This window comes from Salmo salar, chromosome ssa09, assembly GCF_905237065.1.
Source record: "Salmo salar chromosome ssa09, Ssal_v3.1, whole genome shotgun sequence".
NCBI classification, from domain to species: domain Eukaryota; kingdom Metazoa; phylum Chordata; class Actinopteri; order Salmoniformes; family Salmonidae; genus Salmo; species Salmo salar.
In genome coordinates, this window is record NC_059450.1 from 147917834 (window position 1) to 147934916 (window position 17083).

Genomic DNA, 17083 nt, shown 5'->3' on the forward strand with positions numbered 1-17083 from the left:
TTCTGGAACCTACACTAGAGGCACTCCAACAGAAACTGTATTATGGAACAGCCACTAGGGGGTGCTCATGAGTAAACGTGGGTCCTGAAAGATGGCCTCAAATGTGCACATGAGCAAAATAAATTATTTCATGACATATTATGTATGTTATAACAATTTGAGTTTGAACATGAGGTAAAATATGTACAACCAAAGTCCTAGACTGTGTGTCTTTAACATGTCAATAGCAGAACTATAGACAACACAGGGGGCTGGTTGCACATTCGTTCCAGAGAATGAGGCTCCAGAGAATGGGCTCTTACTAACGGCTGGAGCGGAATTCTATCTAACACATCAAACACTTGGTTTCCATGTGTTTGATGCCGTTCCATTCGCTCCGTTCCGGCCATTATGATGAGCCGTCATCCCCTCAGCAGCCTCCTGGGCTAGACAAGAAAGTCTTTGAAAAGTCTTTGATCCCAAAAAACCTTTATGTTTTGACCCCAGACAAGGGTGGGGAAGGAATAATAGTGTAGTGTGTGTGTGTATGTATTTAGGTGTGTGTGTGTTCAGGTCTGTCCACAGGGGTGTAGGCAGAAGGTCAGGGACAGAAGGAGAGGAAGGTTCCCACCTAACTGATGATTCTAACCCATCTGTCAGCACACTCTCACATAGGAAATGACCAAACCCAGACACCCAGATACACAGATAAATCAGAAAATTCTTTATCTGCCTGCTCTTGAATTGCAGCACGACTTAGGTTGAAATGACCAACTTTTATGCATTTGGTAAAAATCTTTAAATGAATTAATTTGTTTGACCTTAGTCCTTCTGTTTGGTGGGCTGGTTAGTGTGTGTGTGTTTTTAAAAGAAAGAGTGACTGTGTGATTGAGAATGCAGTTGGGAGAGCGAGAGAGTTAGTACATTTTGGTAAGAGAAGGAATGTGAGTGTATCAGGGGAGGTGCAGCTCAGACCACAAGTTTGCATAAAGCTGATTTTCATCAGAACCGGATTTAATATTTACCCCCCCCCCACATCTTAAAGGTAGACTCAGCGATATGATATAGATGCAGAAAGTAAACAGCATAATGGGTCAATTTCCGCCACAACTAAGAGTGTTGAAGAGCGAGGCTCAACTTCTCTGCTGTTTTGGTGCCCTGGCTACCCAGCTGTGAACAGCGTGAAGCAAACCTGTGCGCAGATACTGTGTGTGACTGTTAGAGCAAAGTCTTGCATCTTGCCTATCTTAATATCTTTGTTAGATATTACTGCATGGTCGGAACTAGAAGCACAAGCGTTTCGCTACACTCGCATTAACACCTGCTAACCATGTGCATGTGACCAATAACATCTGCTCACCATGTGTATGTGACCAATAACATTTGATATCTGCGGTGCTGCACGCGGCCACATCATTTAGCTGAGTCTATCTTTACAGCTGAGGCTTGTCTGATGTGTTTACAGAGCCAGATTCCATGAGTCATACATACTGTACATACCTTAAGCATACCCGTTGTTACTGCCGTCAGTACTAAAGATCTGACACTTTTGGTACAAATGTTCTTTGTTGTTGATTCCAATAAAGTATTTAAAATGTGACCTTGGGTGGACCTCAGTCACCTGTGCTGATGGGACAATTTTTTATTTGAACGCAAGCCACAATCATTCGGTTACCGCACAGGCTTAATGCGCACCACCGCATATGAAGAATGATGTAACCAGTTTCATATCAATAGGCTGAACAAATATGAGCTGATTTATTATCGCTCAGCTACATTGATATTGGACAGAAAACAACAATTTTAATATCAATTATATTTATTCATCAATTTACTAACAGGTAACAATGGACACATTTTTTTAAAATGAATAAAGAAGGAAACTGGCCAACAAGACACAAGTTGGGCATACATCTGTTATGTCATCTCTGAAGAAGACTCAGGCCTACATCTGTTATGTCATCTCTGAAGAAGACTCAGGCCTACATCTGTTATGTCATCTCTGAAGAAGACTCAGGCCTACATCTGTTATGTCATCTCTGAAGAAGACTCAGGCATACATCTGTTATGTCATCTCTGAAGAAGACTCAGGCCTACATCTGTTATGTCATCTCTGAAGAAGACTCAGGCCTACATCTGTTATGTCATCTCTGAAGAAGACTCAGGCCTACATCTGTTATGTCATCTCTGAAGAAGACTCAGGCCTACATCTGTTATGTCATCTCTGAAGAAGATTCAGGCCTACATCTGTTATGTCATCTCTGAAGAAGACTCAGGCCTACATCTGTTATGTCATCTCTGAAGAAGACTCAGGCCTACATCTGTTATGTCATCTCTGAAGAAGACTCAGGCATACATCTGTTATGTCATCTCTGAAGAAGACTCAGGCCTACATCTGTTATGTCATCTCTGAAGAAGACTCAGGCCTACATCTGTTATGTCATCTCTGAAGAAGACTCAGGCCTACATCTGTTATGTCATCTCTGAAGAAGACTCAGGCCTACATCTGTTATGTCATCTCTGAAGAAGACTCAGGCATACATCTGTTATGTCAACTCTGAAGAAGACTCAGGCCTACATCTGTTATGTCATCTCTGAAGAAGACTCAGGCATACATCTGTTATGTCATCTCTGAAGAAGACTCAGGCCTACATCTGTTATGTCATCTCTGAAGAAGACTCAGGCATACATCTGTTATGTCATCTCTGAAGAAGACTCAGGCCTACATCTGTTATGTCATCTCTGAAGAAGACTCAGGCCTACATCTGTTATGTCATCTCTGAAGAAGACTCAGGCCTACATCTGTTATGTCATCTCTGAAGAAGACTCAGGCCTACATCTGTTATGTCATCTCTGAAGAAGACTCAGGCCTACATCTGTTATGTCATCTCTGAAGAAGACTCAGGCCTACATCTGTTATGTCATCTCTGAAGAAGACTCAGGCATACATCTGTTATGTCATCTCTGAGGAAGACTCAGGCATACATCTGTTATGTCATCTCTGAAGAAGACTCAGGCCTACATCTGTTATGTCATCTCTGAAGAAGACTCAGGCCTACATCTGTTATGTCATCTCTGAAGAAGACTCAGGCATACATCTGTTATGTCATCTCTGAAGAAGACTCAGGCCTACATCTGTTATGTCATCTCTGAAGAAGACTCAGGCCTACATCTGTTATGTCATCTCTGAAGAAGACTCAGGCCTACATCTGTTATGTCATCTCTGAAGAAGACTCAGGCCTACATCTGTTATGTCATCTCTGAAGAAGACTCAGGCCTACATCTGTTATGTCATCTCTGAAGAAGACTCAGGCATACATCTGTTATGTCATCTCTGAAGAAGACTCAGGCCTACATCTGTTATGTCATCTCTGAAGAAGACTCAGGCCTACATCTGTTATGTCATCTCTGAAGAAGACTCAGGCCTACATCTGTTATGTCATCTCTGAAGAAGACTCAGGCCTACATCTGTTATGTCATCTCTGCAGAAGATTTGGGCCATGTGATGCTGGGTGTTGCTAGGGGCAACCATCGCACTGGCTCACTGTCACACTGGCATGGCCTCTCCCGACCAATCCCTTGTATCCTTTCCCTGACAGCCCCTCCCCTCCCTGTGATGTCAGAGATGGAGTACACACCCACAGACCCATCCTGGAAGCCCACATACACACACAGCTCCTCACTCACAGCCAGAGCTGTGGGGGTCTTACACAGACACAACCTCCCCAGTTTCCCCCCATCAGCCAGCCGTACCACTGCCAGCAATGGCTTAGTGTGCAGGTCACAGGCACAGCCATTATCCTGGGCAGGGGGGTGGCAGATGTAGACAGCGTAGCGTCCAGAGTCGTCCAAGCAAACTTTGAGAACTGGACCCTGGGCCTTGACCCTACACAGCCTGGCATGGGGCAGGTCCAGCAGGGTAATGAGGTCATCATCAGTGGACAGCAGAGCGAAGCTCCCATCAGAGGACATGTGGAAGACCTGTGGCTGGCACAGGAACATCTGGGGGAGCAGAAACTGACGGCATACCGTCTCCTCTGTCATCTTCCATGTGTAAACAGACCCAGAGGCTGCCATCACAATCACAAAGTCTGGGTGTTCCGGCAGGGTCCGGAAGGCCACGACCGTAGAACGTTCATAGCGTTCTGAGCACGAGAAGCGCTTACTGACGGTGCCAGACCACAGGCTGACGGCGAGCAGGTCGCCATGACAACGGCCTAACAGGAAGGTGCTCTCAGGTGAGACCTGGGCATCAGCCAAGTACAGGTGAATGTTACAGACCACGGCCCCACTGGCCAGCTTCCACACCCTGGACAGGCTGTGCTGCGACACACACACCCCGATGTGACCGTTAGAGGTGATCAGAACCTCTGTAGCTCTGCTGCCATGGATACGGTGGAGGTTCTGTCCCGTGTCGCTCCGCCACACGTAAACGTCCTCCCCTGAGAGGCTCACAAGATGGCTGCCGTCTGGAGAGAGACACAGCTTCTCCACGGGGCCGTCGTGAAGGAAGTGAGTCTCCGGACTTCCTGTCTGTAATCTCCACCTCCACAACATCTCTGAGCCGTCAATCACATAGAACCGCTCTCCCATTGGCTCCAGCACCACCTTCCTCACCCCAGCCCCTGTTCTAGGGACCATAGCTGCAGCACATATTACATCTGAGTCCCACGTAGTGAGGTGGCCATTTTGTGTGACCACGGAGAGGACAGACTCCATCTTGAGCAGTGAGAGGGGTTGGGAAGGACTGCCAGTGTCTAAGGAGAGGACACACTGACCAGTGGTCATCCTCCACACCAGCACAGAGGGACAGGCCTCTAGCGAAGCCAGGATGAGGTGTCCGTCCTGGGCTAACAACGCCTGAGAGAAGGCCTTCCCCTGTGGAGCTCTGAAGTGGTCCCACTGCTCCCAGTCACACATGTCCCAGAGAACAATCTCCTGGGTTTTACACACCAACAGAATACTACTCTCTTCTGATAGGTCTGTATTGATGAACTCAAAATGGCTGCTGCCACTACAACACTCTTTTAGGAGTTTGGGATCTGTTTTGGTGGCTACGCCCCATAACAATATGTGCCCCTTGCTGTCCACACACGCCATCTCCCTCTCATCCTCACTGAGTATCACAGAGATAACTGATGACTCTGCTGGACTGGAACAGATAGCAGTGAGAGTGCTTGTAGATGTGTCAAATATAGACACTGTGCCTTTCTCCTGGCCACAGTACACAAACTGACCACTAGAGGGAAAAGACACACTCCTCACAGTGTTCTGGCACTGCAAACGGGTGAGGAGGCGGCTGGTGCAAACTTCAGAAAGACTCACGTAGCTCAGACCTTTCCACCACACACACATCCTGTCATCACACATGAGAAACCCTTCAACTATGGTACTGGAGTGTTGGTCTGAGTTGGACTCCTGTCTTTCTAGACTCAGTACATCCTGAAAACACGTTGTCCCACTCACATCCCACAGGAGCAGTGTGTTGCACTGAGTTGAGAGGAGGATGAACGTCCCACTACTCCGGACACTTACAAACCTCAGCGCAGGTTCACAGCTCAGCTTCAGTTCCTCTGCCTCCCTACCCCTCCACACCAAAGCAGACCCATCACTCTGTATGACAACCACAGTCCCAGACACTGTCCCCGCTGCATCTGTAACAGGACACTGTCTGGCCTCTGGGAAAAAACCCTGTGTGGAGGGTACAGTAGAGGGGGCAGGACTGAGCACCACTCCTAACCCACTTCCCCTCTTCTTGATCCCCTGTGTCACCTCCTCAGCATAGCCTTCCAGCTCAGGACAGAGCCCCAGGAAAGGAAGCAGCCTGACCTTCATCACCATGGACAGCTCCATAGGGGAGTTCCAGAGGAGACAGGCTGAGTCCCTCAGAATGCCCGCCAGAAGAGCTCTCTCCCTGGGGAAGATGAGCTGGGACGCCCCCTCCCTTTCCCAATCCTCCAGCAGGGTTACCAGATCCCCTAGAAGCCCCGCCCTCAGCATGGCCTGATGGAACTCCAGTGACATCATCAGACCTCGCCCTAGTTCCTCCATCCTGCCGCTCTCCTTCAGGTGATAGGGCAGTTCCAGAAGCTTGCGCAGGTTGACTCGCACATGCTCAGAAGAGGGGGAGGATGAGGAGGGTTTAGAGTTAAACACATAGGGTTGACCAAGAGGTTGCCTGTCAATGTATTTTTTCATTTGGGCAGTGTCAGGGACAGCCCCAGGCTGGTTGAGTCCTGTGTTCTGGCTGATGACCAGTGGTTTGGCTCTACCGTAGGCCCAGCGACCATTAAAATAGTCGGCCATCGCTGTGTGCATCTCCTCCCTCATCTCCCAGGAACTCAGGTACCTCTCACACACCACCAACCCAAAATGTCTACTGACCCAGAATAGAACATGAGACCCTGCAGCACTCCTCTTCACCAGAAACCCCTTTAGATCCAACAACAGCCTCTCCACTTCCACCTCAGGTACCCTAACCTTGGAGGGAGGGGGCTCACTGGCCGAGACGTACCCAGCCAGCACCTCGTCATCACTGGACAGGAGGTCAGAGAGCTCAGCCTCTGTGAGTCCGGTCCTGGAGAGGGTCAGGTAGCTCAGGGCTCGGGACACCAGAACCAACCCATGTTTCTCCTCTAGGTGAACCAGAAACACTGTGATGCTGGAGTGGACACCCACAGGAAGGGTCTCATCAGTCACCTCTGATGCTGAGAGAGAGAGGACAGAGAGAGGGAGAAATTAGCTCCAGATATATAGAGATAGATGTGTTTATACTGTATTTTTGATGTGTACCTGAGGTCCACAGCGAGGCGTGTCTGTGCAGGAGGCGAGCGTACAGGGGCAGAGGGCAAGAGATCAGGGCCATGTTCATGACCCCCTGCTGTCCTGACGTCACTCTCCTTCCTGACCCCTCCAGGAGGACCGCCAACATCCTCACACACCCCCTCCCCTCCACCGGCCCCAGCTCCACACTCACACAGCACCCTGAGACACCAAACACTGCAGAGGAGGATTGTGGGAAATGGAGTTGAAGGGTGTGGAGGGTATTGGTTCGGGTGGGGGAGATGGAGAAGATGAGTTTGATGTTGGGAGGGAGGGGGGAAGGGAGACACTTGATGGTTTGGGGTCCGGAGACGGTCAAAGCTTGGTCTAGGCCGTCAAGGATGAGGACCAGGGGCTGTTTAGGGGAGGGGCAGATGGAGAGAAGGGAGGAAAGGTTATGTCTGAGCTGGGGGAGGGTAGGGTTAGGATCTCTGCTACTGGGCTCAGGGTTATGGTTGTATCTGTGGGCTATCTGGTGGCACAGGCTGGAGAGAAGGTGTCTAGGTGAGAGATTGACTGACAGGCAGGTGAACTGGATAATCACCACGGGATCCATGTCGCTCAGCCATGACCTCACCTGCAGAAGAGAGGAGAGAGAAACAGGCTGTTATGTGGCGCTGCCAATCAGTAAAGTCCCAGTCATTTGGGATGGACCCTACAGATCTCTTCTAAAGCAAGATATTATTAGATATTATAATGTATGTTGCCTGGATATTCAGTCAGTAATGTAGCTAGTAATGTCTTATAGAAGTAAGCTACAGGTAGTTTCTTCTTCAAATCATTTCTATAAGATTCTGTATGTCCTGAGGTACTGCTCCATCTACCTGCTGTGCACAATGTGCCAGCAGCACAGTTTTCCCTGTGCACGGCCCTCCTACCACCACTAGCGGGTGTTGTGTGTCCCTCTGCTCCAGGTAAGACCTGACTTCCTCTTCCTCTGGCCGATTGTTGTCATAGAGACGGGAATAGAGAGAACACAGCTCCTCCTGCTCAGCCTGCTCTCTGGTCAACACATCATCAGAATGAGCTGACGATACTGACTTGCCCATTCCCATGGTGACAGAGCTGTCAATCAGAGCCAGGAGGTCGGAGTAAAGCTGCTGGCAGAGACCCTCCGCATAGCTCCTCCTCCTGGCGGGGGTGTAACCATGACGAGGGTCGCATTCCGAAGTTGTGGTGTACACCAGGAGCTGACAGGAAGTCACCAGGCTGGGCAGGAAGTGGTCACAGAGCTGGGACAGGAGGCTGTCATCGGACAGAGCCTGTGGTAGATGGGGGATGACGTTACTCCTTACCTAATACCACTGATACAAGGTCAGATATTTGTCATCCCCAGGTAGAGGCTGGGGGGAGGTTATTCAGATTCTAGATCAGTTATTAAGCGAAACATCTACCTTGAGTGGAGGATAGGGGTGTAGGAGCGGCTCTTTAGGGGGTTGGTCTGCCCCCTCACTCTGGCCCCGACCATTGGAGATCTTGTTGACATAGACCAGGCAGCGTTTGATGTCACGTCTAGGACAATTCTCCAGAGCGAATCGCAGGTCTGTGTCGAGAGCTGGAGAGACAGAGAGTTTTCAAATGTACACCTTATGAAAAACTATATTACATACTAATCTGTTGGACAACTTAAATGGCTGGAGAGATAGAGAGTTTTCAAAGGTACACCTTATGAAAGACTATATTACATACTAATCTGTTGGACAACTTAAATGGCTGGAGAGATGTGTGAAGAATGTACAATTTACTATAGATAAGCTGAAATCCTACTAGAGTGATGGAGCTATTTAAAATGTCAGAGGTGAATATAAGTACAGTTTGTAATTCTTTCAGTAGATGTTGCTCAACTCCCACCACTTCCTTTGCTTTACGCCTAAAGAGAGAGATGGGGGCTGAGGTCACCTGTTCTCTCTTGAACACAGCACCTCGATGAAGGGAACATTGAGTCATTTCACACCTTCACACCTTTCTTCAGACAGATGTGCAAATCTAGATTTATAGAACGATACTGGGGTATCTGTTACTATGGGGACAGAGAGATAGCAACAGCGTTTTAGGTTGCTTTTGGGGGCTGAGTGTGAGTTTATGTGGCTCATTTTCTGTATGTATAGAACTGAACCACGACCTTAAACTGTCTGGCATACCTGGACAGGTGGTACACTCTATGTAGTTTTCATTCAGTCACTTGTCATTGGTCGAGGACTGAAGAGGAAGTCACATGGTAATCTCTACCTAAAGGGGCTATAGAGACACATAACTATTACACACACTGACCACAGACAGAGGTCATGGCTGTGGACAAACAGACTGGACTTCTGGTGGAGCTACTGATCATTGGCACTGCTCTTCTCCTGACTGGTTGGCTACTGATCATTGGCACTGCTCTTCTCCTGACTGGTGGAGCTACTGATCATTGGCACTGCTCTTCTCCTGACTGGTGGAGCTACTGATCATTGGCACTGCTCTTCTCCTGACTGGTGGAGCTACTGATCATTGGCACTGCTCTTCTCCTGACTGGTTGGCTACTGATCATTGGCACTGCTCTTCTCCTGACTGGTGGAGCTACTGATCATTGACACTGCTCTTCTCCTGACTGGTGGAGCTACTGATCATTGACACTGCTCTTCTCCTGACTGGTGGAGCTACTGATCATTGGCACTGCTCTTCTCCTGACTGGTTGGCTACTGATCATTGGCACTGCTCTTCTCCTGACTGGTTGGCTACTGATCATTGGCACTGCTCTTCTCCTGACTGGTTGGCTACTGATCATTGGCACTGCCCTTCTCCTGACTGCTGGAGGTACTGATCATTGGCACTGCTCTTCTCCTGACTGGTTGGCTACTGATCATTGGCACTGCTCTTCTCCTGACTGGTGGAGCTACTGATCATTGACACTGCTCTTCTCCTGACTGGTGGAGCTACTGATCATTGACACTGCTCTTCTCCTGACTGGTGGAGCTACTGATCATTGGCACTGCTCTTCTCCTGACTGGTTGGCTACTGATCATTGGCACTGCCCTTCTCCTGACTGCTGGAGGTACTGATCATTGGCACTGCTCTTCTCCTGACTGGTGGAGCTACTGATCATTGGCACTGCTCTTCTCCTGACTGGTGGAGCTACTGATCATTGGCACTGCTCTTCTCCTGACTGGTGGAGCTACTGATCATTGGCACTGCTCTTCTCCTGACTGGTGGAGCTACTGATCATTGGCACTGCTCTTCTCCTGACTGGTTGGCTACTGATCATTGGCACTGCTCTTCTCCTGACTGGTTGGCTACTGATCATTGGCACTGCTCTTCTCCTGACTGGTTGGCTACTGATCATTGACACTGCTCTTCTCCTGACTGGTTGGCTACTGATCATTGGCACTGCTCTTCTCCTGACTGGTTGGCTACTGATCATTGGCACTGCTCTTCTCCTGACTGGTGGAGCTACTGATCATTGGCACTGCTCTTCTCCTGACTGGTGGAGCTACTGATCATTGGCACTGCTCTTCTCCTGACTGGTTGGCTACTGATCATTGGCACTGCTCTTCTCCTGACTGGTGGAGCTACTGATCATTGGCACTGCTCTTCTCCTGACTGGTGGAGCTACTGATCATTGGCACTGCTCTTCTCCTGACTGGTGGAGCTACTGATCATTGGCACTACTCTTCTCCTGACTGGTGGAGCTACTGATCATTGGCACTACTCTTCTCCTGACTGGTGGAGCTACTGATCATTGGCACTGCTCTTCTCCTGACTGGTTGGCTACTGATCATTGGCACTGCCCTTCTCCTGACTGGTTGGCTACTGATCATTGGCACTGCTCTTCTCCTGACTGGTGGAGCTACTGATCATTGGCACTGCTCTTCTCCTGACTGGTTGGCTACTGATCATTGGCACTGCTCTTCTCCTGACTGGTTGGCTACTGATCATTGGCACTGCTCTTCTCCTGACTGGTTGGCTACTGATCATTGGCACTGCTCTTCTCCTGACTGGTGGAGCTACTGATCATTGGCACTGCTCTTCTCCTGACTGGTGGAGCTACTGATCATTGGCACTGCTCTTCTCCTGACTGGTTGGCTACTGATCATTGACACTGCTCTTCTCCTGACTGGTGGAGCTACTGATCATTGGCACTGCTCTTCTCCTGACTGGTGGAGCTACTGATCATTGGCACTGCTCTTCTCCTGACTGGTGGAGCTACTGATCATTGGCACTGCTCTTCTCCTGACTGGTGGAGCTACTGATCATTGGCACTGCTCTTCTCCTGACTGGTGGAGCTACTGATCATTGGCACTGCTCTTCTCCTGACTGGTTGGCTACTGATCATTGGCACTGCTCTTCTCCTGACTGGTTGGCTACTGATCATTGACACTGCTCTTCTCCTGACTGGTGGAGCTACTGATCATTGGCACTGCTCTTCTCCTAACTGGTTGGCTACTGATCATTGGCACTGCTCTTCTCCTGACTGGTTGGCTACTGATCATTGGCACTGCTCTTCTCCTGACTGGTGGAGCTACTGATCATTGGCACTGCCCTTCTCCTGACTGGTTGGCTACTGATCATTGGCACTGCTCTTCTCCTGACTGGTTGGCTACTGATCATTGGCACTGCTCTTCTCCTGACTGGTGGAGCTACTGATCATTGGCACTGCTCTTCTCCTGACTGGTTGGCTACTGATCATTGGCACTGCTCTTCTCCTGACTGGTTGGCTACTGATCATTGACACTGCTCTTCTCCTGACTGGTGGAGCTACTGATCATTGGCACTGCTCTTCTCCTGACTGGTTGGCTACTGATCATTGGCACTGCTCTTCTCCTGACTGGTTGGCTACTGATCATTGGCACTGCTCTTCTCCTGACTGGTTGGCTACTGATCATTGGCACTGCTCTTCTCCTGACTGGTGGAGCTACTGATCATTGGCACTGCTCTTCTCCTGACTGGTGGAGCTACTGATCATTGGCACTGCTCTTCTCCTGACTGGTTGGCTACTGATCATTGGCACTGCTCTTCTCCTGACTGGTTGGCTACTGTGTGTTATGAGGAGTCAGGGGCTCGGAATGTTATTTCAAATACTGAATTACATATGAGTTGTGTGCTGTATTTTGTTGGTGCCCAAAAGTTATTTTTATTCTGTTGATCAAGGTGTTGGTGGAGATTCTCTCTCTCTACTCCATAGTGGGAGATGTGGGAGATGTGCAATGTGCCAATCAGGTTCATCCATAAACCGCCTCCAATGTTGTTTTAGAGAATTTGGCATTACGTCCAACCGGCCTCATAACCGCAGACCACGTGTAACCACGCCAGCCCAGGACCTCCACATCCGGCTTCTTCACCTGCAGTATCGTCTGAGACCAGCCACCCGGACAGCTGATGAAATTGTGGGTTTGTACACTCGAAGAATTTCTGTAAACAGTCATAAAACGTCTCAGGGAAGCTCATCTGCGTGCTCGTCGTCCTTCAACTGACTGCAGTTCAACGTCATAACCGACTTCAGTGGACAAATGCTCACCTTCGATGGGCACTGGCACACTGGAGAAGTGTGCTCTTCACAGATAAATCCCAGTTTCAACTGTACCGGGCAGATGGCAGACGTATGGCGTGGTGTGGGTGAGCGTTTTGCTGATGTCAACGTTTTTAACATTGTAAATAAGAATTTGTTCTGACTTGCCTAGTTCAAAAAGGTTAAATAAAAAAAGATTTAAAAAACAGTGCCCCTGGTAACACAGTTGTATTTTATCGATGACAGTTTGAATGCACAGAGATACCATGATGAGATCCAGAGGTCCATTGTCGTGCCATTCATCCGCCGCCATCACCTCATGTTTCAGCATGATAATGCACGGCCCCATGTCGCAAGGATCTGTACACAATTCCTGGAAGCTGAAAATGTCCCAGATCTTCCATGGCCTCCATACTCACCAGACATGTCACCCATTGTGCATGTTTGGGGTGCTCTGGATCAACGTGTACGACAGCATGTTCCAGTTCTCGCCAATATCCAGCAACACACAGACATTGAAGAGGAGTGGGACAACATTCCACAGGCCATAATCAACAGCCTGATCAACTCTGTGAAGGAGATATGTCCCACTGCATAAGGTGGTCACACCAGATACTGACTGGTTTTCTGATCTGTGCACCTACCTTTTTATTAAAGGTATCTGTGACCAACAGACGCATATCTGTATTCCCAGTCATGTGAAATCCATAGATTAGGGCCTAATGAATGTATTTCAATTAACTGATTTCCTTATATGAACTATAAATCTTTGAAATTATTGTATGTTGCGTTCATATTTTTGTTCAGTGTAGTCAAAGAATAAATACAAACTAGAAAATAGTATTTTGCTATTTAAGCCTCCCTTTGAAACATTCTCATGTGCTTTTGACAGCGTGCAGATCGTTCTTTATCACCAGCTCAACATCATCTCGCTAACACACCTCACTCACCTGACCTGTAGTAGCCTAGGGTTGTTAGGAGACCCTCCTGAACACACTGACTCACAGCAGCCTGCAAGACCTTCCTCATCTCCTCCTCCTCTTCAACACCCATTTCTCCTGTCTTTTCATCTGTCTGAGAAAAAGATCATCATGACCTGTGCTGCACTGTGTGTGTGTGTCTACCTGGTGATTTCTCCTCACCTGTTTGTCGGGGTGCAGCTGTGTGTGTGTGTGTGTGTGTGTGTGTGTGTGTGTCTACCTGGTGATTTCTCCTCACCTGTTTGTCGGGGTGCAGCTGTGTGTGTGTGTGTGTGTGTGTGTGTGTGTGTGTGTCTACCTGGTGATTTCTCCTCACCTGTTTGTCGGGGTGCAGCTGTGTGTGTGTGTGTGTGTGTGTGTGTCTACCTGGTGATTTCTCCTCACCTGTTTGTCGGGGTGCAGCTTGTGTGTGTGTGTGTGTGTGTGTGTGTGTGTGTGTGTGTGTGTGTGTGTGTGTATACCTGGTGATTTCTTCTCACCTGTTTGTCGGGGTGCAGCTGTGTGTGAATGTGTGTGTGTGTGTGTGTGTGTGTGTGTGTGTGTGTGTGTGTGTGTGTGTGTCTGTCTGGTGATTTCTCCTCACCTGTTTGTCGGGGTGCAGCTGTGTGTGTGTGTGTCTGTCTGGTGATTTCTCCTCACCTGTTTGTCGGGGTGCAGCTGTGTGTGAATGTGTGTCTGTCGTTGCAGACAGAAGGATGGGGGTATTGTATTCTCGTCTCTCAGGTATGCCTTCTCTAGAGCGCGGGTACTGATGCCCGCTCGCTGGCACTCCTGGAGCAGCATGTGGAACTCTGCCACCTCCACCTGGGCAGGTAAACACACAGCACCATACTGTGCCCCCACCAGAGCCTGCAGCGCCACCCACAGGACACACAGAGAAGTACAGGAGTTACTACATGTACTAAGTAGGGTGTAGGGGTTGATTTGGGACGTTGATGTGGTGCCTTACCACTAGGTAGGGTCCGTCAGAGCTTTCTCTACACGCCTGTAGTAGCTTTTGTCTAGTCTGTTGGTCTGGCCCGGTTCTGGGATCACTTGCCTCATAAGGGTCTATCACCTACATACACATGACAGAAAATCCTATTGAATCAGACCTTTAATAGCTTCCTTAGTTCACAGCAAAAGCTGGGCCTAGTATTGTCACCGGAGTCAGCTTAAGTATGTGTGGGTCTACTTAACTACAATATTCTGGAGAGAGATGATTTACTATCAAACATATAGTATGATGTATTATCGTTCACACAGCTGTAAAAATACATTTACAAAACATCTAGTCCATCTGAATATGGGTTTTGTTCAACAAGCTCATAACTCCTGCTGCTCAACGGAGATAATAACTTCACAAACACATAATATTGCCTGAAGGTAAACTGACACTCAACACACACACAGTCACTCAGCACCTGTTCATACTCAACAATAACACTCCCCTCCCCTGCTCTCTCTTCATCATTGTGAGAACATCCTCTATCCCCTACCAATCAACAGTAGAATGTGTTGAGTTGAACTGCACCTAAAGACTGGCTTCTGTAGAGGCCTTGATCTCACACTCCGCGTCTCTCCACCATGAGGGGTACTGAATAGTTCACCAACTGCCATGATACAGAACCAGCTAAATAAGACCTGCCTACAGTATGATACAGGACCAGCTAAATAAGACCTGCCTACAGTATGATACAGGACCAGCTAAATAAGACCTGCCTACAGTATGATACAGGACCAGCTAAATAAGACCTGCCTACAGTATGATACAGGACCAGCTAAATAAGACCTGCCTACAGTATGACCAGCTAAATAAGACCTGCCTACAGTATGACCAGCTAAATAAGACCTGCCTACAGTATGATACAGGACCAGCTAAATAAGACCTGCCTACAGTATGATACAGGACCAGCTAAATAAGGCCTGCCTACAGTATGATACAGGACCAGCTAAATAAGACCTGCCTACAGTATGACCAGCTAAATAAGACCTGCCTACAGTATGACCAGCTAAATAAGACCTGCCTACAGTATGATACAGGACCAGCTAAATAAGACCTGCCTACAGTATGATACAGGACCAGCTAAATAAGACCTGCCTACAGTATGATACAGGACCAACTAAATAAGACCTGCCTACAGTATGACCAGCTAAATAAGACCTGCCTACAGTATGACCAGCTAAATAAGACCTGCCTACAGTATGATACAGGACCAGCTAAATAAGACCTGCCTACAGTATGATACAGGACCAGCTAAATAAGACCTGCCTACAGTATGATACAGGACCAGCTAAATAAGACCTGCCTACAGTATGATACAGGACCAGCTAAATAAGACCTGCCTACAGTATGATACAGGACCAGCTAAATAAGACCTGCCTACAGTATGATACAGGACCAGCTAAATAAGGCCTGCCTACAGTATGATACAGGACCAGCTAAATAAGGCCTGCCTACAGTATGATACAGGACCAGCTAAATAAGACCTGCCTACAGTATGATACAGGACCAACTAAATAAGACCTGCCTACAGTATGACACAGGACCAGCTAAATAAGACCTGCCTACAGTATGACCAGCTGATTGGAGAAGACCTGCCTACAGTATGATATCCATTGCAACATCAAAACAGAGGTGACCTCTCACCTTGAAGTCCAGTCCGTGTGTGTGTCTGCAGTGCTCCCTCAGCCTGGGAAACACACTTTCTCTCAGAGCCCTGCGTTCCACAACAGAGTCTAGACCGCACACAGTGGTTATACACCCATTCCTTCTCCAATCAGTATCATACAGCACACAGTGGTTATACACCCATTCCTTCTCCAATCAGTATCATACAGCACACAGTGGTTATACACCCATTCCTTCTCCAATCAGTATCATACAGCACACAGTGGTTATACACCCATTCCTTCTCCAATCAGTATCATACAGCACACAGTGGTTATACACCCATTCCTTCTCTAATCAGTATCATACAGCACACAGTGGTTATACACCCATTCCTTCTCTAATCAGTATCATACAGCACACAGTGGTTATACACCCATTCCTTCTCTAATCAGTATCATACAGCACACACAGTCAGACCTGCTGTACCTTCTGGATTAGAACACAGGTAAACCTTGATACAGGACTTGCATGATGCTGTTCGGGAGTCGTCCATGAGTCTGTCAGAGGCAACAAAAATATATAAACTGAAAATAGCATCCACACGGGACAAAAAAATGATATATGGAAACTATTTAGTAGGACCAAAGTAACAAACTAGCACAGGCTAGTGAGTCCTGCCTAAACGATTCTCCCTTCCCCCCCCACGCCCAGTCTCTCCTCCCCCTCGCTGTTCCCGTCAGGAAACTGCCTTCTGATGCTCTTCTGGATAATGAACACACCCTCTCTCAGATTCACACACTAGACAGATTTTGTATCTTATAAGTCTACTGTGAATAACAAAAATGGCAATAAAATTATTTTTCCAATCCGTTTTATTATTTAACATTTGTACACAATAAATACAAACTTTTTTTTTTTACAGCCAATAATATGCAGAAATAATTTTGCACCTGTTCTCAATGTTGTCACCATGGCAACAGACAGAAGAGATGCCTGTTGTTCAACTACACTGATTTAGCAGCTCGGAAACATCTCCAAATCAAAACAAAATCAAATAGATATATAAAAATGCTAAAATAAAGTAAAACTACAGGACTGTTGTATAGAGGAAGATTACAGAGTTATATTCAGAGATGAACCATAACAACAGACATATTGTAATAAAGTGTTGGCTTGATCAGTGGGTGAGAACAGCTTTCTGACAAGATGGAGGACGTTGATGTT

At 47.8% G+C, this 17083-nt stretch overlaps 1 protein-coding gene across 1 annotated transcript; it reads right to left on the minus strand.

Moving 5' to 3' along the window:
• Positions 1–1013: 1013 nt before the first annotated feature.
• On the minus strand, positions 1014–16548 carry LOC106613236 (NACHT and WD repeat domain-containing protein 2). The gene is made up of 9 exons (XM_014215304.2): positions 16346–16548; positions 15896–15984; positions 14216–14323; positions 13906–14115; positions 13237–13360; positions 8196–8356; positions 7626–8063; positions 6772–7378; positions 1014–6686 (listed from the first exon to the last, which is right to left on the minus strand). Exons 1-9 carry the CDS (start codon positions 16410–16412, stop codon positions 3451–3453), a joined length of 5040 nt encoding a protein of 1679 aa, XP_014070779.2. The 5' UTR covers positions 16413–16548; the 3' UTR covers positions 1014–3450.
• Positions 16549–17083: the final 535 nt, after the last annotated feature.

Coding starts and splice junctions, on each gene's coding strand:
- LOC106613236 (XM_014215304.2), bottom strand. CDS start 16,412: ATGGACGACTCCCGAACAGCATCATGCAAGTCCTGTATCAAGGTTTAC. Junction 15,985..16,345: donor CCTGTGTTCTAATCCAGAAG/GTACAGCAGGTC, acceptor TGTGCGGTCTAG/ACTCTGTTGTGGAACGCAGG. Junction 8,357..13,236: donor CCTAGGCTACTACAGGTCAG/GTGAGTGAGGTG, acceptor CTGTCTCTCCAG/CTCTCGACACAGACCTGCGA.